Genomic DNA, 25,024 nt, shown 5'->3' on the forward strand with positions numbered 1-25,024 from the left:
CATCCTTCTGCCTTCACTTTGTTGGCAGATTGGCCCAGGGATATTTTTTGCTTTGTTTCCAGATGTTCTGTGATGTTTGAAAGGGTGCCGTCCTCCATGGGCTCTCACTTCTCTTTCCATCTTTATCGACTGAGGACTTACACTTCCTTTTGTGTCTGTACGGGCTTCCTAGTGCTGTTGTAGCAAATGACTGTAAAGTCAATGGCTTCAAAGAACACAAATGGATCTTCTTCCAGTTTTGGAGGTCGAAAGTCTAAAATCAGTTTCACTGGGCTCACGCCAAGGTGTCCGCAGGGCTGGTTCCTTCTGGAGGCTCCAGGGGAGAATCTGTTCTACTGCCTTTTCAGCTTTCTGGAGGCCACCTGGCATTTCCTGGCTCTGGGCTCCTTCCCAGCACCACCCTGATCTCTGCTTCTGTCCTCATATGTTCTCTCTGACTCTTCTGCTTGCCTCTTTCCTGTTTAAAGACCCTTGTGATTATACTGGATCCACTGGGACAGTCCAGGGTAATTTCATCTCAAGATCCTCAATTCAACCCCTACCTACAGAGTCCCTTTTGTCCTGAAGGGGACACAGTCAGGGCTCTGGAGATTAGCTTGTGGGTGTTTGGGGGGCCGTTATTCTGTCTGCCTCTGTGCCCATCCCCCAACCCCTTTCTGTTGTTTTCTGTCTACCCCAGCCAGGGGCTGTCCTAAATGTTTCACATGGATTCACTCATTTTTTGAGTGAATCACTCATTTTCATAACCACCCTGGAACACAGGTCTCTTACTATAGATGAGCAAACTAAGGCCAGAAAAGCTGAATTACTTGCCTAGGGTTTCTAACTTAGTGGCATCTAGAACTCACAGATTTTGCCCCTAAAGACTTTTCATTGTCTTTATTGCTTTTAATTATAAAAGCAACACAGTATAGGTGAATAAAGGAGATGCATGGGTGGCTCAGTCAGTTGAGCATCTGACTCTTGATTTCAGCTCAGGTCATGATCTTAGGGTGCTGAGATTGAGTCCTGCACTGGTCTCTGCATTCTGCTTGTCCCTCTCCCTCCATCTCAGCTCCTCCTCCAGCTTGTGCTCTCTCTCCCCACCCCAAATAAATAAAATATTAAAAAAATAATAATTCAAATGAAAGCCAGTCTTCCTCTCCTCCACCCCATCTTCTTCTGGATCCCCCTCTCCTAGTGGCCCTCTGCAATTTTAATGTTTCTAGTAGTCACCACTGTACCCAACATGTTACACACAGGCCTTAATTTTTTAACTAACATAGATAGTTGTAAGTAGTTGTCTAGATAGTATAACACATACTCTTGTTAACTCTAAGATTATTAAATGAGAATCCTGAATTTAAAAAGAATTCATGTATAAACCCCTAGAGATCAGTTAACTTAGCTGAAACACACAGGCACAGACCAAAGGCTTTGGAGCCCTGAGGACCTGGATGCTAACTTTCCCCCCACTGCTTATTAGTGTGTGCCCCGGGAAAAATTACTTGCCTTCTATTGAGTTTCAGTTTCCTCATCCTGAAAACGTACCCTTCATACATACTCTTAGTTGTAAATGAAGTAACCTGTACATTTTAGCATGTCAGGAGTTCAATAAATGTTAGTTCTTCCAAGAAAGAAGGAAAAGATGTCTGCTAACGAGTGAAAACATGTACAAGAAAAACAGGAAATAGATTCTGTAGGCAGCCAAACGTTTTTGTTGTTGTTGCTGTTTTTAAAACTTTTATTTATTTATGCGAGAGAGAGCACAAGCAGAGGGGGTGGGGGTAGACGGAGAGGGAGAAGCAGACTCTCTGCTGAGCTGGCAGCCTGATTTAGGAATCCATCCCAGGACCCTGGGATCATGACCTGAGCCAAAGGCAGGCACTCAACTAACTGAGTCACCCAGGCCCCGGCAGCCAGCGTTTTTATAGACATCGTCCTTGTCTCATATTTCTTTATTTGCTTAACAAAAATTTTTAGGGCTCTCTCTGTGCCAGGCACTGTGCTAGACCTTGACGGGGACACAGGGGTGAATGTGTCATGCCCCTGGCTTCCAAAGGTATAGTGTACTCCTTAGCACATAACAGGAGCTCAACATATAATTTTTAAAAGTCTAACTCCTGATGATTATAAAGAAAATATTTGGATCCTTGGAAATGACTATGTGTGTCTTGTGGGGGGTGGGGAGAAGGGATGAGGGTGGGCAGGGACTGGACCCAAAGCACTGAGACTACTAATGGCATTTCATTGATTTAAGGTTGACATTTGGAAAGTAATTGTTGTTAATACCACCTACTCCCACAGACCACCAGGTGCATACAAAGCCTACATGATTTTTCTAGCTTCTTGCAAAATTTAGTGTCTAGCATACCCTCTTCTTCCTGATGGAACAGATTAAATTCAAGGAGAAAAGAGTTGTGGGCTAATGCATTTTCTGACTATTTCAGCTTTTGGGAACTTCCTACAGTTAGTTCCAATTACCTTTTTGGATGTTCATTCTGTGTCTCCAATTTCTTCTCCACCATATTTGGCAGAATTTGTCTTGGATGCTGTTTAATACGTTCACTAGCCCCAGACAGTGAATGACTGGCAACAGGTGTGTCTGATAAAGAAAACATTGTTTCTGCTCTCTTTCAGGCATGTCTGACATGTTGGGGACGTGCTTTCCTTTGCAAAGCTGATAGGAATCTATTTGGGGAGGGAGTACCTTCCTGTTTCAGGCCAAGAAAGGGTCTCCGTTTGGATAGCAATAGAGCCAAATTTGGAAGGAAATGCTAATATCCTCAGAGGTATCAATCTAAGCTGAATGATAAATGGGTACTGATGGTCTACAATTAGAGCGGTTAGCAGTAGTTTCCTGGGCAGGAGATATCTATGATCACCTGGAAACAGCCCATTAGTGATCCATGAATGACGGGTTTGGTCTTGTGAACCGGTCTGTTGTAAAACAGCTATATTGACATTAGACACTTGAAAACATCGTTACTATCTTAAGCTAGTTTTGCCAACTTTGACAATGTTATCTGGGATATTCCATGCAAAGGACAATTTGTTTTGACTATTTAGAGGACAGCGTGTGCGCCTTCAGTGCACTAACACATTTGTCAAATGAGTCGGTGAACTAGTAGAGTCTTGATGGAAGAGAAAGTTGAAATATGGGCCTTCCCAAAATCAGAGATTGCAGAGACCTATTCAGAAATCTACTAATTAGAGCAGTAGCAGGACAAGGACTAAACAAAGGCAGGATTTATGTTTTGGGAAAAGGGGACTGTGACTGGGGAGAGGGAAGGTTATGCTAAGTGAGCCTAAAGCTTTGAGCTTCTGGAAGCATTTGGAAAGTTTGGAAAGTTGCTATAGCATTCTATTGTACTGGAGGGATGAGATGGAGTATATCTGATATATATATAATATATAACGATATAAACTATATGCAAGTTGAATATATAATTTGAATTCATATTTCTTTTTTCTTTGTTTCTTTTTCTTTCTTCATTTTTTAGAGAGGGAAAGAGAGAGAGAGAGGAGGGGCAGAGGGAGAGTGAGAATCTTAAGTGGTCTTAAGTGTGGGGCTCAATCTCACAACCCTAACATCATGACTTGAGCTGAAATCAAAAGTGACACTGAATGGACTGAGCCACCCAGGTACCCCTTGAATTCATGTTGTGTTTTTCTTTTTTTAATTTTTTAAAGTTTTACTTTTTAGAGTTGGGGGAGGGGCAGAGAGAGAGAATCTCAAGCAGACTCCATGCTCAGCACAGAGCCTGAAGCGGGGCTTGATCCCACCACCCCAAGATCACAACCTGAGCTAAAGTCAAGAGTCGGTCACTCAATAACTGAGCTACCCAGATGCCCCTGAATTCATGTTTTCTTTTTTTAAGATTTTATTTATTTGACAGAGAAAGATAGTGAGAGAGGGAACACAGCTATGGGGGAGCTGGGGAGGGAGAAGCAGGCTCCCTGCCGAGCAGGGAGCCCGATTCAGGGCTAGATCCCAGGACGCTGAGATCATGATCCTAGCCAAAGGTAGATGCTTAACGACTGAGCCACCCAGGCGCCCTTGAATTCATGTTTCTTAAATTAAGTACACTCTTGTGCCCAAAGATTTGGCTAGACAGGTGTGTCTGAGTACTTTTAATTCATGGAACAGTTTAAAAATAGCCATGTAAGAGAGTGTGCAGTGAGGAGGAATGTGTGTGTATGCGTGTATTTTTAGAGAATTCCCATGTGAAGGAAATAATGATATCTAATTTTGAATGTGGTTCGATTGTTAAAAATCATGGACCAATGCAGGGAGTCAAAACACATTCTACTTACTCCACCTGCTTGCTCCTACTTCATCTCTTGGGCAGAATCTCACCAGGCATGGCGAAAAGACGAGTTGTCATTGAGGAGATGCTAGTGAGTTGGGATCTGACCTATGTTCAATATCAAGTTTCTATGAGTTCGTACAAGATCCCAAAGTACGGATGTGTCATCAGTATCTGCTGTATTCCTAAGTAGGAAAGAGGAAAGTCAAGTTGCTTGCTTTCACCAGAACACTCACGAGGGAGGGGTCAGCTACAGGACTAGCACTTTATGTCCCATTGGAGTAGATGGAATTGTCATTGATGTGATTTGAGGGGGATAGGAAGGCTCCCTACCCTGAAATATTTTCCCCGTATGACCTGAAAATATCCAGCCCTCATCCCAAAATATCATCAAGTAGAGCACTATTGGGGTTGGCTTTACAGTTTAACTAACGCTTTTCTACAGATTAACTGTCCTGGAAGTAGAGCTGTCTTTCTATTCAGAAATTGATGCCTAATTACTTCACAACTAGGCTATTTTCCTTCAAATGTTTAACATTTATAGTAGTGATGTGCCTGCCCCGCTTAGCCTCCATTCATACCTCCAATAGGAATGAACTAATCAGATTGAACCCTTCCGAAATCTGGTTAAGATTAGTGGAGATGAAATTAATCAAATGAGATTAGTTTTGCATAAGCAGGAAGCAGGAGAAGGAAGAAGTAATTTTGACTCTGCTAGCTGAGAGCCAGCACCAAGGAAGACAAGTGTGAGAATTCCAGGGGCAGAAGTTGCTTCTGAGTGGCTGACGTAAAACCTTCGACACTTGGAGATTGGTATGTGGTGTCTCCAGGGAACACTTTGTCCTGGGAAGCCCTGCAGCTTAAAAGAATCCACCAGCTAATAAGGTGACTTCCGTCCTGTCAGCAGTGTACCAGGTGAGACTCTGTTATTTTCAGATGGACAAATGCTGCTGGATAAGAGAAGGGACAGGGATGTGAGGGAGCCAAAAGTCTGGTTCTGGCAACGCAGGGTGTTTGGAACTGTGTCATATTGGCAGGTTTTCTTTGCTAATGCCTGTTACACTGTTTGTAGAGGCCCAGAAGTTCTGGGGAGCAATAGTCCAGTGTTGCTCTTCTCCCTTAGAGTGAGAAAGTGACTTTACAACCCAGTATAGGCCACATGACTATTCTCAATGCATCACCTATGAAAATGGAAAAGTTACCCCTAAAGTGGAGAGAAACTGAACTTTGTTGACCTTATAACCCCTCCAGCCCCCAAAAATATGTGAGAGAAAACTGCAGTTTAAATAATGTAATTGGGAATATTGCAAAGTTATATTTTGTGCAAGTACTGTTGGGTATTTATATGTACATACCTGGTATGGGATTGTATAAACAGATAATGTAGGCTGTCAATTATGGGCAATTCAAAGGATTTTTAAGGGTTATTTTGATTACACTTAAATTTTTCTTTATGGGTAGGGTTTGGAACCTAACCCTGGAAAGACATGATGCCTCAGCTCTTTGCTTGTCTTCATATCCTATCCTCCCTAATTCCAACTGATTTCACTCCAGATCCAACTGTCTCTCCAAAACCCTCCTCAGCATGCTCTTTGCCTCCTTTTGGTTCAGGCCTTCATTTCTTGCCTAATCAGAAGTGTTCTCCCTGGCCAGCCTTCGCTCATTTTGGCCAACTTCCTTAGCCAAGCCTACCTCCTATCACATTCAGTCTCGGACATTCTCTTTTGTGATTGTGACTTCATGTATGTTATACGACAGCTTGAAAGCCTTTCCATCGTCCTCTGGACAACTCTTAGTCCTACGCCAAGGCCCAGTTCCAACTTTGTCCCCAGTGAATCCTTTCTTGGCCTCACCAGCCCCAGAAGTATTGTCTATGACATAATTTGGATACCTTGGCCCACAAAGCCCACCTCTGTCTGCACCTCATTGACTTCATCATTGTCTGTACCACATTCCCATGCCTTGTGCTCCTCAGTCCCTTCCCTGTTCTCCCAAGAGAAAAAACCTACAGCAGAGATTGGTTTCAGTTCCTACAACTGGGCAGCCTTCTTACCATGCAAGGCTTTCCTCAGAAATGCTTTCCCTTTCATTCAAGTCTTCCACTTACCCAAGAAATTAATCTGGTTAATTTCTTCTAAAACTTTGGTTCTTTCTCAGTCATCTATCCTCTATTATTTATCTGGCCAGTTATATACCTTCTTGGCATCAGGCACTTTTATCTTTCTTTTGTAACAGTGGTAGTGATGTATTTGTGAGACTCATTAATGTTTGTGTACCCCATTGGATGGTATATACTCTGAATACAGGACTAATGTCTCCTGTGCCTGGCATTGGAGAAAGGAATGAAAATTGTAAGTGAATGTCTCCCTGAGTGGGTAAGCTCCATGCGTGTCCAAGCGCAGTGTATAACAGAACGTATTAGAATCTCTATGTAAATATTTACTGTTGAAGGAATGAATAACAGTAATAACTGTACATAACTCACCCAAGTTCCTCTGACTTGGGCTTTGGGGACCACCTTGTTATTAGTACATTAGTAGTATAGCTTGCAGCTAAGAACACGTGTGGTCTTTTACTTTCCCAACCTCAAGAAACAGTGAATGTGCTGATGGTTGCAGAGAAAGACAGCAGCCACAATAAGCAAAATATTAGGCTGAGAAGTAGAGGTATTAACACACAACACTGTACAAATTTGTTGAGAAGCCAGAAATTAGCAGCTTGCATCAGCGCCTAAAATAACTTTGGGACTTTGGCTTTGGAGCTCAAACTTTTTTTTTTTTTTTTTTAAGATTTTATTTATTTGTTTGACAGACAGAGATCACAAGTAGGCAGAGAGGCAGGCAGAGAGAGCGGGGAAGCAGACTCCCTGCCGAGCAGAGAGCCCCATGCGCGGCTCGATCCCAGGACTCTGAGACCGTGACCTCTGCAGAAGGCAGAGGCTTAACCCACTGAGGCACCCAGGCGCCCCTGGAGCTCAAACTTTTGAGTGTGTTCTCAGTAGAGTGCTTACATAAAAACTTACTAGCCAAAAAACGTTCCTATTGGTGAGGAGTTTGGAGATAATGGCAAGACTACTCCCTGGATGATTTCTATTATCTTATGTAAAAAGTACCTTTCAACTTTTCACATAGAATAGTATTTTTACGGAGGCTTTTACATGGAAATCCAGTTTGTAAATGCCTCAGACACTACCGTTTGCTCAGATACATACGTTTCACCCATCAAAGAACTATGAATGATATTTTCCTTTTATTTTTTATTGAAAAAGAAACGCAGAATCCCATGCGTGAGACTTTCAGACGAGTGAGAACACAGAGGGTAAAGGCGTGCTTTTCATACTACCCACTTGTCAGCTAAAATAAGCCTTTCAAACTCGTCCCGCTTTCGCTGAAGCGTGGCTCAAACCTCAGGGAGGGGCTTGCACTTCTCACTTAGGGGTGGGGTCCCGGTCGGCGGCCACCGCAGCCGATTTCTTTCCCTTTGGGAAAGAGTGGAGTTGGGAAGGGCCGGTGGAGGCGCGTGTGAAACCAGCAAACCAGACCTGACCGGCCGTAAATAGAAGGCGGGGGCACAGGACGACCCCTTGGGCGGCGGAACAAGGCCCCGCGGGGGGCGCGCGACCACAGTTCTCTGACGCGGCAGGAAACGCCAGTTTCTCCCGGGAGGGGACGGTTGCGGGCAAGAACGTGACGTACTCGCATTTGTTGGGCGCAAGCTGTTAGTCGCAGCAACGGCAACCGAGGAGCCGAAGCGCCAACCGCCACCCCCGGACACCCGCACCGCGATGCCCGCGCGGGTCGCCGCCAACCGGGTGAGCGCCTCTGCGCCTGCGCGCCCGCGGGAAGCCCCGCCCCCTCCAGGCGGCCGGCGCGCGGGGCCGCGCCTCCTCATGGCGGCCGCCGCAGTGTGTGGTATTTAGCGGGGGCGCGCGGCGGGCTCGAGGACGCGCGAAACGACGGCGGCGGCGGCGGCCAGGGGGGAGCCGGGGCGGCCGTTGCGGGGCGCGCTCTCGAGCGGCGGCGGCGGCGGCCCAGGGTGTCCCGTCGGTGCCGGCACGGGCAAGAGGCGGTGGCGCTGCCCGCGGTGGCGGGGGTTGGCGGCGGCGACGGAGCGCGTTTGAGCTAGGACCGGGGTCCGAGGCGCGCTCTCCGCCTACAGGTAAGTGGGGCCCGGCCTGGAGGGAGGAGCCGGCCGCGAGGGGCTCTCCGGGAGGAGGACGCCCAGGCCCGGTAATGGCGGCGGGCGGGAAGGGCGGCGGAGCCGGGTCTCGCCGCCCGGGCGGGGGCGCGGGCAGCCCCCGGCGCCGGGCGCCTTTGTCTCGGCCCGAGCTCGGCCACCGGGCCGAGCGCCGCCCCCCGCCCCTCCCCTCCCCTGCTCAGCCCTGCCCGCCGTGGCGAGCCGGCTCGCCCTCGCCCCCGCCCCCGGCGCCCCGGGCCGGGCAGGCCAGCGGCGGGGGTCGGCCCCGCGCGGCCGGGCGAGGGCGGGGAAGGGCCTCCCGGCCGCCCGGCCCGGCCCCCGCGCGCCCGGGAGGCGGGCCCGGCCGAGTGAGGCGTTGGGCGCTCCCCGCGCCCGGGTACCGGCCTTTGTTGTGAAGGGTCCCGGGGTGTGCGGCCAACATGGCGGAGGTCAGCTGAGTGTGGGCAGTGGCCGGCCCTTCGCTCCAGCCCCTCCCCGCGCCGCCCGGGGCCCGGGGCCCCGGCCGGGACGACTTGGCCGTCCTTGGCCTCCTCTGCCTGCCCGCGACCCCGGGAGCGGCTGTCTCTGATGGCGCTGCGTTCCTGCTCCCGCTCCTGGCCTGAGCCTTCATTGTGCGGTGGGAAGAATACAGCCTCCTCCCTTGTTTATGTCGTTAGCGAGGAGATCGCGTGCACGGCTTGCCAGGGAAGCCCCAGCTTTTTATTGTAAACCTTGGTTTTCCTAGGCGTCATTTGTCAGGTAGTTTGGGGGCCTTTCTCCAGTCTCTGAGATATAACTTAGGAATGTGGGTAACCTGGACCACAGTGCTGCGTAGGTTTTTCTTTCCCCATTCCTGGAAAGATTCAGAATTTGTTTGTTCTGACATCGAAAGAAGTCCCAGTTTGTGTGTTGGGAAAAATCACATTGTGTAGCCGATTTGTCAAAGTCACAGAAGCCGTGAGCCTGGATATAGGGCAGCGATTCGACTGCCAGTTCTAGCAGTTGAACATTTACCATTTCCAGATAAGCGGCTGTCAAGGGTAAATTGTTAACTCTTTCTAGCAGTTGAATGTTGGGAGCATGGACTCTGAAGTCCCTCCTGCCACACCGGTTTGTGACCTTGAGCAAGATGCTTAAACTCAGTGCTTCATTTTCCTTATCTGCAAAATGGGTGTAATCACAGTCCCTACCTCCTAGGATTGTTGGGAGAACTGATGAGATGATAATAGATGAAGGACTTGGAGCAGTGGCAGGCCCATGGTAAGTGCTTAATAAATGTTTGCTGCTAGGGCTGTTATTATTTAGTAACTAATCGTAGGAGTTTATCTTGGCATGACGGATGCGTTGGAAGTTCCTAGACCAGAATATGTGAAATCACGTGGTACATCGTTAGTGCTTGGGTTTTTCTTCTACTGCATTTTGTTAGTTGCACAGAATGAAAATAAGAGGTTTAGATGGTAAATTAACAGGCACTTTTGAGATCATGGCATTTGGAAATTTATATAGTAAAGGATTTGGATAGGTTTTGTGTGGTCTGGAATTTAAAAACCAAAGTGATTAAATGAAGTTTCCTTTTAGCACTTTTACATTTATGCATCAGTTAGCTTCCAAGCACTTGGTGTTAACTAACCTGGAAAAGTTGAACCATGAATCCCTTTGAGTGTTAGGTGTCTATGGTGTTACCACCTCTTTTGTACAAAAGGGTAGAGCAAAGTGTAGTGTGATAAATGTAATGGTCTGGTAATTCTATCAGGGAGATACTGGCTCAAATTGTGGAGGACAGGGTATTGATTTGAGAAGTTTATAACAAGTAGACTTTGAGACTTAAAGTGGATTATACAAATTGTATAATTTTTCATCCTGGAAATCTCGGAAACTTGTGATCTGAAGTGGTTAGTTGCAACCTTAAAGTTTGCTTTGCCACAATCTTTCCTTTAGATACAGAATCGGTTCAAATGCCCCCTGTTGGCATCTTTACAGCATAATTTAGTAACATTTATTAATATTTTAAACTGAAGTATGGTATAATTAATAGATATGGAACTTTTCATGGTAAGTATTCCAGAAACTACAGATTCAGAAATTTAATTCACTTTAGCTTAATATCTGTTCCTTCTAGCTTTGCAAAGTTCTTATAAAATTGATGTGGAGCAGTATTCTTTAATATCTGTAATTTAAAGACTATTATAATTAGGCTTAAACTAATTGGAGTTATAAAGAAAATATCTAGCTATGACAGCAATGACATAATGTGAAGACTAGGACTTCACTTTCTGTATATACAGTGTTTTGAAAACAAGTCTTACATAATGAGAGCAATAAGTTTAGTAACACTGCAAAGTGACCCCTTAAATTGTGTTTCAAAGCTGTTGATTTATTCAGTTTCCAAAGATTGTAGGTTTTTCTTTATTTGCTTAAAGAGATGTTACGGCCTTTTGGCTATAATTGTGGGATTTCCATACACACTGTATAAATGTTTAAATTCTGAATACTTTTGGTACACACCCTCCTTACAAACAAAACCAATATATGAAAACCTCAGACTTCCCAACCCTCCCTGGCTCCCTTCCTCCAAGAAGCAACTGGGGATAAATTTTCCACTTTTATAATAGTAAGATACTTAATCATTTCTTTTAAATAATTACTTGGTTTTCCATGGCTATAATTATTAGAGTATCTAATGCATAAGGGCAAGAATTGTGTTTTGTGGGGCGCCTGGGTGGCTCAGTGGGTTAAAGCCTCTGCCTTGGGCTCAGGTCATGATCCCAGGGTCCTGGGATCGAGTCCCGCATCGGGCTCTCTGCTCCGCAGGGAGCCTGCTTCCTCCTCTCTCTCTGACTGCCTCTCCACCTAGTTGTGATTTCTCTCTGTCAAATAAATAAAATATTAAAAAAAAAAAAGGAATTGTTTTGTATTCCTATATCCTCAGTGCCTAACACTCAATACATACTTGTTTCCTGACCTATTAGGTGTCTGTTAAGGTTTAAGTTGGTTTGTTAGTTTTATTGTTGAGTTTCAAGAGTTCTTTGTATATTTTGGATAACAGTCCATTATCAGATAAGTCTTTTACAAATATTTTCTCCCAGTCTGTGGTTTGTCTTCTCATTCTCTTGACAGTGTCTTTTCCTTCAGGTATTTTCCATTTTTATATACCAAGGTATTAAAGATTTACATGTCAAAAACTAAAACCTTTATTATTTCCAACTGTCCAAGGCTCTTAGACCCTATTTTCAGTTGGTCATCGGGTCCTGATATTGTTGCCATCTGGTTGTCTCAAATCTTGTATTGCTTCTCTCTCAGTCATTTTCATATTTACATTCAAGTCTTCTGCCTTCTAAGTAGTCTCTCTACTTTTGGTCTCTGCCTCCTCCCTTCAGTTCTTCCTATTGTAGTTAAGGGAGCTTTCTAATGTAGGGAACTTACAAGAACTTCAGTATGAAGTACAGAGTTCCTTGATATGGAGAGTAAGTACACAGGCATTTTCAGTTATGTACTTGCAAGTGCCTCTGTGCCCCATATTTTCTTTCTTTCAGTTTAGCTCTATAATCTCAGCCTAGACATCATTTAGCTGAGACACTGTCCCTGGACTAACCATCTTGAGTTGGGTGTCATCTCTCTGTGTTCCCATAGCACACTGGACCCCACTCTTAACAGGTATTTACAGTTCACTCAGAACTGTATTTTTTCTGTATTGCTTCCCCCCACCCCCCCCACTAGGGAGGCAATCTCCGTGACTGCAGTCTTTATGAGGACTTTGTCTTAATCACCCTTGTTGGTGTAGAGTTTAGCATTGTTTCTGGTATGTACTTGGTGCTCAGTAAATATTTATTGAATGACTGACACACTAATAACCCTCACACTATCCTTAAAATGTGGTTCTCCAGCCTTATCTTCCAACGTTTCTTCTTGTCCTACCTAGTCAAGCTGGATTTTTTGTTTCTTGAATAGTCTCTGTACCTAATTTGCCTTTGCTCATGATTGTACTTGAGTCTCTCATATATCTACTTGTGCTACTTTGGGCAGATTATTTAAACTCTCCAAGCCTTAGTTTTCATTAGTTCGTGAAGCTGCAGCTGGCCCCATTCCCCATATTCTAATGCTAGAGTAGCAGTATTGTTGAGGAGTGAAGGGGGACAGAGCTCTGAAGAATTAGACCTGGAGGTGTCTCTTCGCTCTCTCTTACTATTTATTATGTTTGTTGAACACTGTTTGTACCTTAAAAGCACAGTTTCCTATCTATAGAAAGTGCTTAAATAATTAAAAAAATGAGTTGTTAAGTTTCTTAATTTCTGTAAATATTACCATTTACATTCTAGTGAGGGAAATAAACAGAATTAGCAATTGTGATATGTACAGATCTTCCTCCACTTACTGCGGGGTTATGTTTCTTTGTAAATCTTTGTAAGTTGAAAATATGGTAGTTTGAAAATGCATTAGTACAGCTAATCTACTAAACATCATAGCTTAGCCTAGCCTACCTTAAACATGCTAAAAACACATTAGCTTACAGTTGGGCAAAATCATCTAACACAAAGCCAGTTTTATAATAAGTGTTGAATATTTCACGCAGTTTCTTGAATACTGTACTGAAAGTGAAAAACAGTGGTTATTAGTGTATTGGTTGTTTTCTCTCTGAATTGCCTGGCTGACTGGGAGTTGTGGCTTGCTGCCGCTGCTCAGCATCGGGAGAGAGTATCATACTGCACATTGATGGCCTGGGAAAAGATTCAGAATCACAATTCAGAATTCAAAGTACAGCATATCGCTTTTGCACTGTCATAAAGGAAAAAATCATAAGTAAGCCATTGTGAGTTGGGAACCATCTGTACTATAAAGGAGTTAAAAGTGCTGAAGTAAGGAATAATGGAAGTGGGATGGAGAAGTGCTGTCGGAAGGGCTGTCTTTTAAGCTATGATAAAAGGATAAAGAGCTAGCCCTTTGAAGGAGTGAAGGGAGAGCCTTTCAGAGTGAATGAGAAGCAGAGGTGAAGGCCCTGAGACTTGAATGAGCATGTACTTGCTGTTCTAAAAGTTGAGGGAAGAGCCTGTGTTATTGGAATAAATGGATAATGGGGAGAGATAGCCAGGGATCAGATCCTGGAGTCAAAGTAAGAAATGCAAATTTTATTTTAAGGGTACTGAGAAACCATCAGAAGGTTTTAATTAAAGGAGTAGCATAATTCACTTTTAACTTTTTAAGATAGCTTTAGCTGCTGTTTGGAGAATTGATTGGTCAGAAGACCATTTCTTTGATTAGGCAGTAGTGGATTATGACCTGGATTAAGGTGGTGGCAGTGAAGATGAAGAAGAGTGGATGGGTTTAAGATATATTTTGGAGATAGAATTAACAGGGACTTGTTGGTGGATTAGATGTGAGAGTTGAGGGAAGGAAGGAATTAGGGGATTTTTGGCTTGAGCAGCTGTCTGGAGTATAGTGCTGTTTACCAAGGTGGGAAAGACTGAAGGAGGGAATAGGGACAGAAGGATAGCGGTAAAATTTGAAAGTTCTGGTTTGTTGGATTTGAGATATCTGTGGAACATCCAGAATGAGATAGTGAGGTAGGATGTGGTCTCCCAGACAGAGGGGATGTGGTCTCCCAGAAGCCAGATGGACAATACTAGAGCATGTTTGGTTATTAGAGGGATGGTCTGATAGAAAAAGGGAGGGATTTATGTAAGAAAGAGGGATAATATAATAGAAAGGTTGTGAAGTCTGAGTGGGTGAGAGGATAGCCGTAGGTGCCAGCCAGTCCAGTCCCTTCTTCATTCTGAAGGGAGGGAGGGAGGTGGTAAATCCGCATTTGATGGCTTCTGTGGTATTTTCTAAAGGAAACATGGATGAAGCCACCAGATGAAAGTAATTATTGTTAGTGAATACTGGACTGTGGTTGGTTAAAGATGTAATAGACACATTAAGAAACTGAGCAGAGGAGGGGAGAGGTGTTGTGATGTATTAGCCAATGAGGAAGCCTGATACTGTTCCAGGAGATTTTGGAGACTATCTAGAGCAATAGTATTTTTGTTTCTGAATGTAAATTTTTTTGTTGAAATATAGCATAAATAGAAAAAAAAAAGCTCAAATTAAAGGTAAACATACAGCTTGATGAATTTTCATGAAGAAAACACACCATTGTGACCAGCTCCTATGTGTCCCAATTACTTTTAGTTTTTTGTTTTGGTAAATCTTAAGGCACTCTAAGCTGAATAATACAGATGAAATTGTCTGTTTTGGTTCAGTTTATTCTCCTAAGCTTGAGCCAAAGCGACCAGGATGGTAACTGACAAAGACCTCTCATGAGGTTTGAGATTGCCCAGTCATGTTGAACTTACTTGTGGTTTTTGTTTGTTTTTAAGATTTTATTTATTTATTTGAGAGACCAGGGAGAAAGATGACAAGCAGGGGGAGAGGGAGGGGGAGATAGGTAGACTCCCCATTGAGCAGATGGCTGGACCAAGGGAGGACTCCAACCCAGGACCCTGAGGTCAAGACCTGAGCTGAGGTCAGACTCAGACTCTTAACACTGAGCCACCCTGCTTGTTTTTAATAGCAGAGGGTATGGGGAGCACATGGGAGGAGAAAGAGGAAGTTTGAGGGAACATCTTTGGACATATAATCTTTATTTTAAAAGTAGATATTGCCAGTGAGAAGTATTTTCTTAAAAAGTTAGAAGAATTTTAATGGCAGTCATGAATTTTATAGGAAGTGTTACACTGTCCTTCTTACTTATTATTGTCATTCTGACAGACTTAGCTGCAGTGAAATTTAGTGTAGGGGCGCCTGGGTGGCTCATTCTGTAAAGCAGAGGTTAAGCATCTCCCTTCCGCTCAGGTCATGATCCCAGGGTCCTGGGTTTGAGTCCCATGCCAGGCTCTCTGCTCAGTGGGAGCCTGCTTCTCCCTCTCCCTGCCACTCCTGCTTGTACTTTCTCAATAAATAAATTAAATCTTTAAAAAAAAAAAAAAGAAATTTAGTGTATACTAGCTTCTTTCAAAGACTCTACCTTGGAAAGATTACTTCAATAATTGATTTAAGTCAGTGGAATAATCTAACTTCTCAAAACTCTTGCTATTTTATTTTCTCCTTTGTGTTTTACCTTCTGCCCCTTTGAGTTTGGTTGAAATTCAGGTGTGTGTGTGTGTGTGTGTGTGTGTGTGTGTGTGTGTGTGTGTGAAAAACCCTGGTTTAGCTTTGTTAGGGACAACTTCTGTTGTCTTAAAACAGATAGTTGTAAATTGATCTCTGTAGACTGTATTCTTATGATTCTGTTCGGTGAGGTGATCTGAAAAATTTTATTTTATCTTACAATTAACTTTGAAAATGCTAAATTTAAGATTTTTTAAAGTATAAACTAAAATATGTATATGAGATATATGGATATTTTTACATGAATGGGTGGTTTCAAATATTTTCCCCTATTAGTCCCCATATATTTGAGGCATTTTAAGGAAAAAAAAGATCTGAGAGAAAAAGCATCAAGGCAGGTAGAGAAAATCACCTCTTGATTTCTCAGTGTTTCAATTTTTGTATGAAGTCTCCAGCAACTCATTAGCAGGAAAGTATGGGGACACAAAATATGTACTGAAATTTAATCCTTTTTTATTACCAAAATAATATGTTTTATGGAACATTTGAGGAATACCTACAGAAATGCAACGCTTATCTTCCCCATGATTGTTCATAATCTGATGATTGCAGAGTAACCATTGTAGACATTTGGCATAATTTCTAGTCTATGTGTATGTGTGTTACATTTTTTTAAAGTCAGCCATAGATATTTTAATTTCTTTGATCTGATATAAATCCTTCTAGGTAATTGCCTGTTAAATGATTACCACTTGCCATTAACTCTGTATTTGAACTCTGTAAACTGTGTAATTCTTTTTTTTTTAAGATTTTATTTTTTGAGAGAGAGTGCGAGTGAGAAAGAGAACACAAGCAGTGGGGGAGAGGGAGAAGCAGGCTCTTCGCTACACAGAGGACCTGATGTGGAGCTCAATCCCAGGATCCTGGGATCATGACCGGAGCTGAAGGCAGATGCTTAACTGACTGAGCCACCCAGGCGCCCCTGAACTGTGTAATTCTAAATGATGATGTTTGTGCTTATAGTCTATATCCTGCAGTTTTGATATGTTGTGTGCCTGTAGTTCAGTGGTCCCATATCTAATCTCTGTGGTTTTTGGTTCCAAATTTGAGTTGTGTCTCTCCTTCTCTGATCCCTTGCTTTTAAGTCTTTAAAAACCATATTCTGCAGTTCATATGCCTTTACAGTTTCTTTTCTGTCATTATACGGTACATACAAATATACAACAGCCATATCAGTGTGTGTATTTACTTAACTATTTTTTTCTTTTAATGTAAGTAGGATTATGATATTATGTGGCTTTATTTTTTAACCCACTCATTTAAAAAGGTTGATTCTTATATAGCATATATGAGTCCATCTTGTTTTTAAATAAAGACAGCCATAGTGTTCTGTTGAATGGACCATATATTTTAGTCACTCTCTTAAGATAGGACTTGAATTTTCAGTTTATTTGCTGTGATAAACAGGATTGCTGTAGGCATCCGGATACATAAACCTTTGGCAACTGTAAGTTAGAAGAGGGACTTGGAAGAAATTGCTGGGTCATAGAGTATGCACACTTTAAAATTTGAAACAAACTGCCAAATCTTAGAAGCTTCTACAGTGGACATTTCCAACAGTGTAGGAAAGTCTCTTTCCCCACATCTTTGCCAGTACTTCGAATCCAGTCTTTGAAAACAAATTTCTGTCTTTTCTTAAGCAATACATGCAGTCTGTGATTTCTTATACCAAGTTTTTGAACTGCTTTTTCCTTTTTCTCTGGAGTTTTACATGCACATTTAATTCAAAATAAAATTCTCTATTACCTTGGTGTTTTTGAAGAAAAACTCCAGCCTCTAGTCCTCTCCAGGTGTTCTTTGCCAGTGGCAACTGTTTTTACTGAGTTGATTATTTTTGTATTTACTGTCTTTGTCTCTAACATGCTTCTATTAAATACAGATTTCAGTTTTAGGCCTTATCTGTTGAATTCCTTTTGGGGATTTAACTTGTCTTTCTGCCTCCATCACATATACAAACCTTCCCATTTATATACTCTCTTAATTTAGTAACATCATGATTTTGTGTTTGTATTATTATAATTATAAAAGTTATTCACAATTTGAGCCATATAGTAAGCTGTTGTTACTTTTTTCCTTGTACCGTGTAATTGGAATTTGTATAATTTTCCTTGACATTAATGCTTGTCTTGTTTGCTTTGTCTTCCCTGTGCTTATCGCTAATTCCGCTCTACATTCCTTAACACTTGTTTGCATGTTCATGGTGCTTGATGCTTCATGTTGCCTTCTTCCACTAGTGTAAAATTGTCATTCTCAGTGTTCCTTTTACCTTTCTTGTGGGTTAACTCTTACTTAATTTTAGCCCATGTTACCCTTTTTCTTGGTTTGTTCCCTTCTATTTGAAGGTTTTGTCCTCCAGGAGCTTCTTGAAACATATCCAGGGGAAGTAATGTTTTGAGACTTTGCATCATTGTTCTGCCCTCAGTATTTTTAAGTAATTTCTATTGCACTTAGAATTCTAGAATAGTAATCATTCTCTTTGAGGATTTTAAAAAGCATCACTCTATTTTATCTAGCTTTGGATGTTATTGCTCTAAAGTTCTTTTGCTTTCTGATTTATTTGTTCACCCAACAAATAATTTATTGAGCCTGTGTGTGTGCTAGGCATTTTTAAGTATTTGGGATACATCATTGAACCTGACAACAATTCCTGCCTTCCAGGTTGAGGAGGAGGAGTGCTGCTACAACAACAAGCATAATAATTAAATTGTGTAGCCTGATAGAAGGTAATACGTTCTGTGGGAAAAAAATAGAGCAGAAATGGGGGAGGGGAAGGGAGGGGTAGTGGAATGGGTAAGGATTAGGATAGTGGTGGGGTCAGTGGGCAAAGTGCTGGTCACTGTTTTAAATAGAGGGAGCGGGGTAGGCATCATGGAGAAGGTAGCATACATGCAAAGATTAGAAGAAGGTGAGAGAATTAGTTATCAGTACATTCAGGAGAAAAGTGTGTTAAAGCAGAGGCCCAAAGGAACATCTTAGTCTTAGGGAACCAGGAGGCTAGAGCAGTGAGTGAGAGGGAAAGAAGTGAGAGCTGAAGTCAGAGAGTAATCATTTTGTGTAGGGCCATATAGGCTGTTTAAGATTGTATCTGTTACTTGGGTATGGGTTGCCAAGGAAGGGTATTGAGCAGAGGAGTGACATTACCTGATATAAATTTTAACTGGATTTTTTGACTGCTGTGCTCAGAACATACTGGAGTAGGGGTTGGGAGACAAGGATGGAAGTGGAGTGGAGGGGGTGCTGTTTAGAAGGCTGTTGTAATAATGTTGGTGAGATAATGGTGGCTTGAACTATGTTAATTGTATTCAGAGAGGTGGTGTGAGTGGCGGCTGGATTCTGGATATACTTTTAAAGGTGATAGAGTAAGATTTCCTGGTGATTTTAGTTATGTGCAATGAAAAAAAGAAGAGTGACTTCTAAGGCTTTTGAACTGAGTAACTGGAAGGATGGAGTGGCCATCAAGAGAGGGGAAGGTGGTGGGTGGAGTAGTCTGGGAGAAGACAAGGAGTTCAACTTTGTTCAGCAGCCCTCCTCTACCCCCGACCCCATCCCTGCCCCCTGGGATACCTGGGAAGTTGGATGTACAAATCTTGGGTTTAAGAGAAATCTGGAGGGGTTTTTGTTTGTTTGTTTTTTTAATCTGTGCTGGAGATGTTGGTGGAATTTAAAAACTGTAAGACTGAATGAGATCAACGGAGTGAGGACCATGGACAACTCCCAGTGTCAAGAGGTTGGAGAGAAGAGCACCAATCCATAAAGGAAACTGAGGAATAGCTGGTGAGCTAGGAAAATTGTGTGGGGACAGCGAACAGAGTTTATTAGACAGGAGTTAGTTCTGTTAGATGTTGGTGACAGTTCATAACTTGCACATTAAATACAAGCAAAACTGCAAAATCAGGGTGAAATTCGAATTATACTGATTTACTAAAGCACTGGATACTGTCTACTAAATTGAAGTCTTGAGAAACAGCATGCATTATGCAATGGACTGTTATGCTCTTCTTTTTGAGTTAAACATATCAGAATTGGCCGGTATGGTATGGTCACCATACATGTTGCATTTTCTTACCAGTGTATAAATGCTTCAGTGAAAACCATGATGCCATTAGGGCTTTGCTTTATACCAGTGCATCATTTGCATTTGAGGTGGCCTTCTGCTTTTGTCTTTAGTCCTTCATGATTACAGTACTGTAGTACTGACTTGGGAGGAGCCAGTGTGACCATAAATGCGAATGGGAGCATTCAATTATTTGGCTACCAGATGGAGTCAGATGACTCAGAATGTGCTACTACTGGTTTTTAGATTATTAAACACAGGAAAATAAAACATTCAGTTTTTTTTTTTAATATTTTATTTATTTGACAGAGAGAAATCACAACTAGGCAGAGAGGCAGGCAGAGAGAGAGGAGGAAGCAGGCTCCCCACGGAGCAGAGAGCCCGACGCGGGGCTCGATCCCAGGACCCTGGGATCATGACCCGAGCCGAAGGCAGAGGCTTTAACCCACTGAGCCACCCAGGCGCCCCTAAAACATTCAGTTTTTGTAGAAAAATGTGGATACCCCGCCCCCCACCTCCCCACCGGAGAATAGAATCTTAGTTTGAGAAAAATCTTTTATATTTTGTTTTAAGTTTGAGGAAAATTTGAGTATAAGTTAGTTCATGTGTTACCTCCTTATTTGAAATAACGGAAATGATTTGGCAGGAGTTTCAAATATAATGCTTATGAAGACAAATTATAATTTTCAATGAAATACTTAATTTGAAAAGGCTCCATGAATTTTTAATATGGGATTTCTTTTTCATAAATTCCATTGTTTTTCTACTCTTTTACTAGTAAAAGAGCTACCTATCATATAATGTATTATGACTTTTTACCTCATAAATTTGTTTTGTCTCCCAAGCAATGTACTCTTTTTTGTTTAGCTTAGTATCACCAACTCTTCATGGGTTACTGCCAGTTTTGATCTGATTTAAAATTTATGGCCTGTGTGTGTGTGTTTATCTGCCATATTTGTCAGATGGAATATGGAATTGAATGGGTTGTATGTTATAGTGTAGATAGAACTGGGTGGTATAGCTTAATGCCAAGACAGAGCAAAAGAGGAAACAAACATCTTCTGGACTGTGTGACAGTTTTACATCCTGAGAGAATACAAAACATAATTGTGGTAATAAACCATTGTATTCAAACTTGGATACAAATAAGTGAATATTGGACACACTGAGATTTGGTTATATTGCAGCAGTGATAGTGTTATAATCATGATTGTGATAAAGTTTTGGTAAGTCCAAGTGTGTTACCAGTAATTCCAGTATTTAGTAATGTATGGTGTAAAATAAGAAGGTTGAGAAAGCCTGCTTGATCCTCTTTCTGCTTCTTTTCCTCATATTTCTCTGTTCTTCACTGCTTGATACTTTGATTTAATGTCTGGTGGTTTAATGACAAACTCAGGCTATCAGATTCTACCACTTTGATACAAAAAAAATTCAAAAAGCAACTACTTGCTAGGGCCAAAGATTTAATTTAAAGAATTTAGGGAAATTTTCTTTTTTCTTTTCTTTCTTTTTATTTGTTTTATTTTCTTTTTGGTCAACTTGTATATAAATTGAAAAGATGTGCTGGATGAGAAGTTAAATATTCAGTGCTAATAGGCGATTATACTGTTTTTGAGGGTTATTGGAAAGAAATGAGACTTAGGGACAAAGCAGACAATCTGGAATCAGGCTCTGTGCTTATTCTTAATTTTTCTGATCTTTAGTTTCCTTATCTGTAGTATGGAGCTACAGCCCAATTTCTGAGGCTTAATAAATAGGGTGTATGAAGTTGCTGGCACAATTCTTTACAGGTCTATGGGTGCCCAGTTTATGAAGCTTCATTCACAGCAGACTCTAATCTTTGTCAGACTTCAGATAGAATCCCAAATTGAGGTCATGAAAATGAACACAGTAGGTTGAAACAACAGTTTTCAGTAAAATCCTATATAGTCCAGGTCTTTTTTTATTTAGTGATTGTGGGGTTCCTAGTATGACTCTGTAAACATCACCAGGTGATTGTGTTGTTACTAATATATCAAATGTTGCCATGTATATGATCTCAGTTAATGTCCAGTGTTGTGGTAGTTTTACTAGTTTAACAAATGAGAATTTTTTTTTTAAAGGATTTTATTTACTTACTTATTTGAGAGAGAGAGGGCCTATGCCCACCAGCAGGGAGAGGAGCAGAGGGAGAGGGACAAGCAGACTCCACGCTAGGACCCTGAGATCATGACCCGAGCCGAAACCAAGAGTCTGCTGCTTAACCAAATGAGCCACCTAGGACCCCACACAAATGAGAAATTTGAGGCCCAGGATATTGTAATTTTGCTCAATGTCAAAATACTTAATACTGAGCAAAATTGTAATGAAGTAGGAATTCAGGTTTGAGCTTCTCATTCCAGTCAAATTCTTTTCACTGTACATAGCCACATTCTCCAGGTATGTTGTCAGTAGTGCATCACTAAAAATGGAAATTACTATCTAGGAATTGGTGAGTTATGGAACACTGTTACAAACATAAACATTTTAAAAACTTAGAGAATTGGTATGGAAGTACATCTGTTTTTTTTTTAGATTATGATAATCAAATGATTCATTTCACCACATACTGTTTTCTTTTTTTCTTAGGTGAATTTTTTTTTTAGAGCAGTTTTAGATTCAGTAGCAAAATTGAACAGAAGGTACAGAGATTTCCCATATTTACCCTGCCCCCACCTGGTCATGCATAGCTCCCCCATTGTCAGTAGTTGTCCACCAGAGTCATACATTTGTTACAGTTTGATGTACCTGCATTGACACATCGTTATCACCCAGAGTCCACTCTTTACATTATGGTTCAGTCTTGGTGTTCTGCATTAGGAGTTCTGACAAATGAAAGATGAACGCTATGTATCCACCAGTACAGTGTACAGAAAAACAGCTTCATTGCCCCGAAAGTCCTCTGTGCTTCACCTGTTCATTCCTCCCTCCCCCAAATGTCTGGGGGCAAGCTCTGATCTTTTTACTGTCTCCATAGTTTTACCTGTTCCAGAATGTCATATGATTGGAATCATATAGCCTTTTCAGATTGGCTTCTTTCACTTAGTAATATTCATTGAAGGTTCTTCGTGTCTTTTCATGGCTTGGTAGCTCAATTCTTTTTAGCGCTAAATAATACTCACTATCCGGTTGTACCAACTTATTTATCCACTCACCTACCAGAGGACAGCATCTCGGTTGCTTCCAAATTTTGGCAACTACGAGTGAAGCTGCTTATAAACACCTATGTGTAGGTTTTTGTGTGGACATGTTTTCAACTCCTTTGGGTAAATACTGAGCAGCATGATTGCTAGATCTCATGGTAAGAGTATGTTTGGTTTTGTAAGAAACTGCCAGGCTGTCTTTTATAGTGACTGTAGCGTTTTGCATTTCCACCAGCGATGAGTGAGCGTTCCCGTTGCTCCACATGCCCACCAACATTTGGTGGTGTCAGTGTTCTGGATTTTGGCCATTTTAAAAGATGTGTAGTGGTATCTTGTTTTAATTTGCATTTCCCTGATGACAGATGATGTGGAGCACCTTTTCATATGCTCATTTGCCATCTGTATATCTTTGGCTGGTGTCTGTTAAGGTGTAAGTTGGGTTTTTAGTTTTATTGTTGAATTTCAAGAGTTTTTTGTATATTTTGGGTAACAGTCCATTATCAGATAAGTCTTTTGCAAATATTTTCTCCCAGTCTGTGGTTTGTCTTCTCATTCTCATGACAGTATCTTTTGCAGAGCAGACATTTTTAATTTTAATCGAGTCCAACTTATCAGTTGTTTCTTTCCTGGTTCATGTGTTTGGTGGTGTTTTTGAAAAGTCCTTGCTAAACCCATGGTCATCTAGATTTTCTCCCGTTATCTTCTGGGATTTTACACTTAGGTCAGTGATTCATTTTGAACTAATTTTTTTTGTGAAGGGTGTGAGATCTGTGTCTAATCTTTTTTGTATGTGGATATCGAGTTGTTCCAGCATAATTCACTGAAAAGTCTGTCTTTTCTCTTTTGCTTTTGTTCCTTTGTCAAAGATCAGCACCAAACACGGTTATTTTAAAGTGAATTCTCTGCCTTCAGCTCGGGTCATGATCTCAGGGTCCTGGGATCGAGTCCCGCATCGGGCTCTCTGCTCAGCAGGGAGCCTGCTTCCCTCTCTCTCTCTCTGCCTGCCTCTCTGCCTACTTGTGATCTCTGTCAAATGAATAAATAAAATCTGAATTCTAAATTTCAGTTGTGAATTCTCTTTAAGGTGTTTATCAACAATAAATTCATTCTACTTGCAGGGGCATCAGGGATAAGTGAGTTCTGCTTGTATACATATGCTGTTCCTTCTCCTTGGAGTCCTTCATGCTGTTTACTTGATTTAGTCATTCCTTCCAGAAATACTTCAGTACCTGGTCTGGGCTGGGTACTGTCCTAGGTGCTGGAGACACAAGAGGGAGCAAAACAAACAGGGTCTGTTCTCAGAGTTTCTCAGTGCAGAAGTTCAGGACCAAAAGTTTAATGGTTCAGGGATCCTGGGACTTCTCAAGACCCTTTGAGGGTCAAAACTGTTTTTCACAATAATGAGACAGGAGAGTACACTGGAGTTTCCCAGAGGCTACATGGCATGTGGCATCTTAATAGATTAAATGCAAAAGCAGGTAATGAATGTCCAATTGCATTGTATTGCATCAGACATTAAAAAGATGTGCAAAAATGTGAAACACATTTTTCTCCCTATCATTGAAAAGTTATTTTTCATAAACATTTAAAATGTCATGGATTTTTTTACATGTAATATAAATGTAATAGTAGTTTTATTTATATTTTATCCTTTTTATATTTTTAAAATTAACATATAATGTATTATTTGTTTCAGGCATACAGGTCTGTGATCCATCAGTCTTACACAATTCACAGTGCTCACTGTAGAACATAACCTCCCCAGTGTCCATTACCCAGCCACCCCATCCCTCCTACCCACCTCCCCTCCAGCAACCCTCAGTTTGTTTCCTGAGATTAAGAGTCTCTTATGGTTTATCTCCCTCTCTGGTTTCGTCTTGTTTCATTTTTTCCTCTCTTCCCCTATGATCCTTTGCCTTGTTTCTTAAATTGCACATATCAATGAAATTGTGATGGTAATTTTAAAATAAATACTTTAAAAATTTATTAGATTGAATTTCTAATATAGTAACTATCAGTACATATAAGCCACATGGACAAAAAGCTCTTTTGGATTCCTCAGTAATTTTTTTAAAAGTACAAAGCAGTAAAGATTAAGTTTGGTTTCCCCCACCCCTGGCCAGATAGGTTTAAAGGGTTTAGAAGTCACAGGATCAAGGCAGTCAGTAGACAATTTGTAAATGAGAGGGTATAACTATGTT

General features: G+C 41.7%; 1 protein-coding gene across 3 annotated transcripts in view; it reads left to right on the forward strand.

Moving 5' to 3' along the window:
• Positions 1-7,868: 7,868 nt before the first annotated feature.
• The window catches only part of SIAH1 (siah E3 ubiquitin protein ligase 1), a 29,790-nt gene continuing 12,634 nt past the window's right edge, over positions 7,869-25,024 (forward strand). Inside the window, exons 1-2 of one of the 3 annotated variants that reach the window (XM_045988131.1) lie at positions 8,145-8,447; positions 9,663-9,725. In XM_045988131.1, coding sequence (XP_045844087.1) covers positions 9,695-9,725 — 31 coding nt within the window. In that variant the 5' untranslated portion in view covers positions 8,145-8,447; positions 9,663-9,694. Of the gene's footprint in view, positions 8,101-8,144; positions 8,448-9,662; positions 9,726-25,024 lie in introns of those variants that run through there. The other 2 variants (XM_045988133.1, XM_045988132.1) reach the window with 2 other exon arrangements.

This window comes from Meles meles, chromosome 19 (genome assembly GCF_922984935.1).
Source record: "Meles meles chromosome 19, mMelMel3.1 paternal haplotype, whole genome shotgun sequence".
In the NCBI taxonomy this organism is placed as follows: domain Eukaryota; kingdom Metazoa; phylum Chordata; class Mammalia; order Carnivora; family Mustelidae; genus Meles; species Meles meles.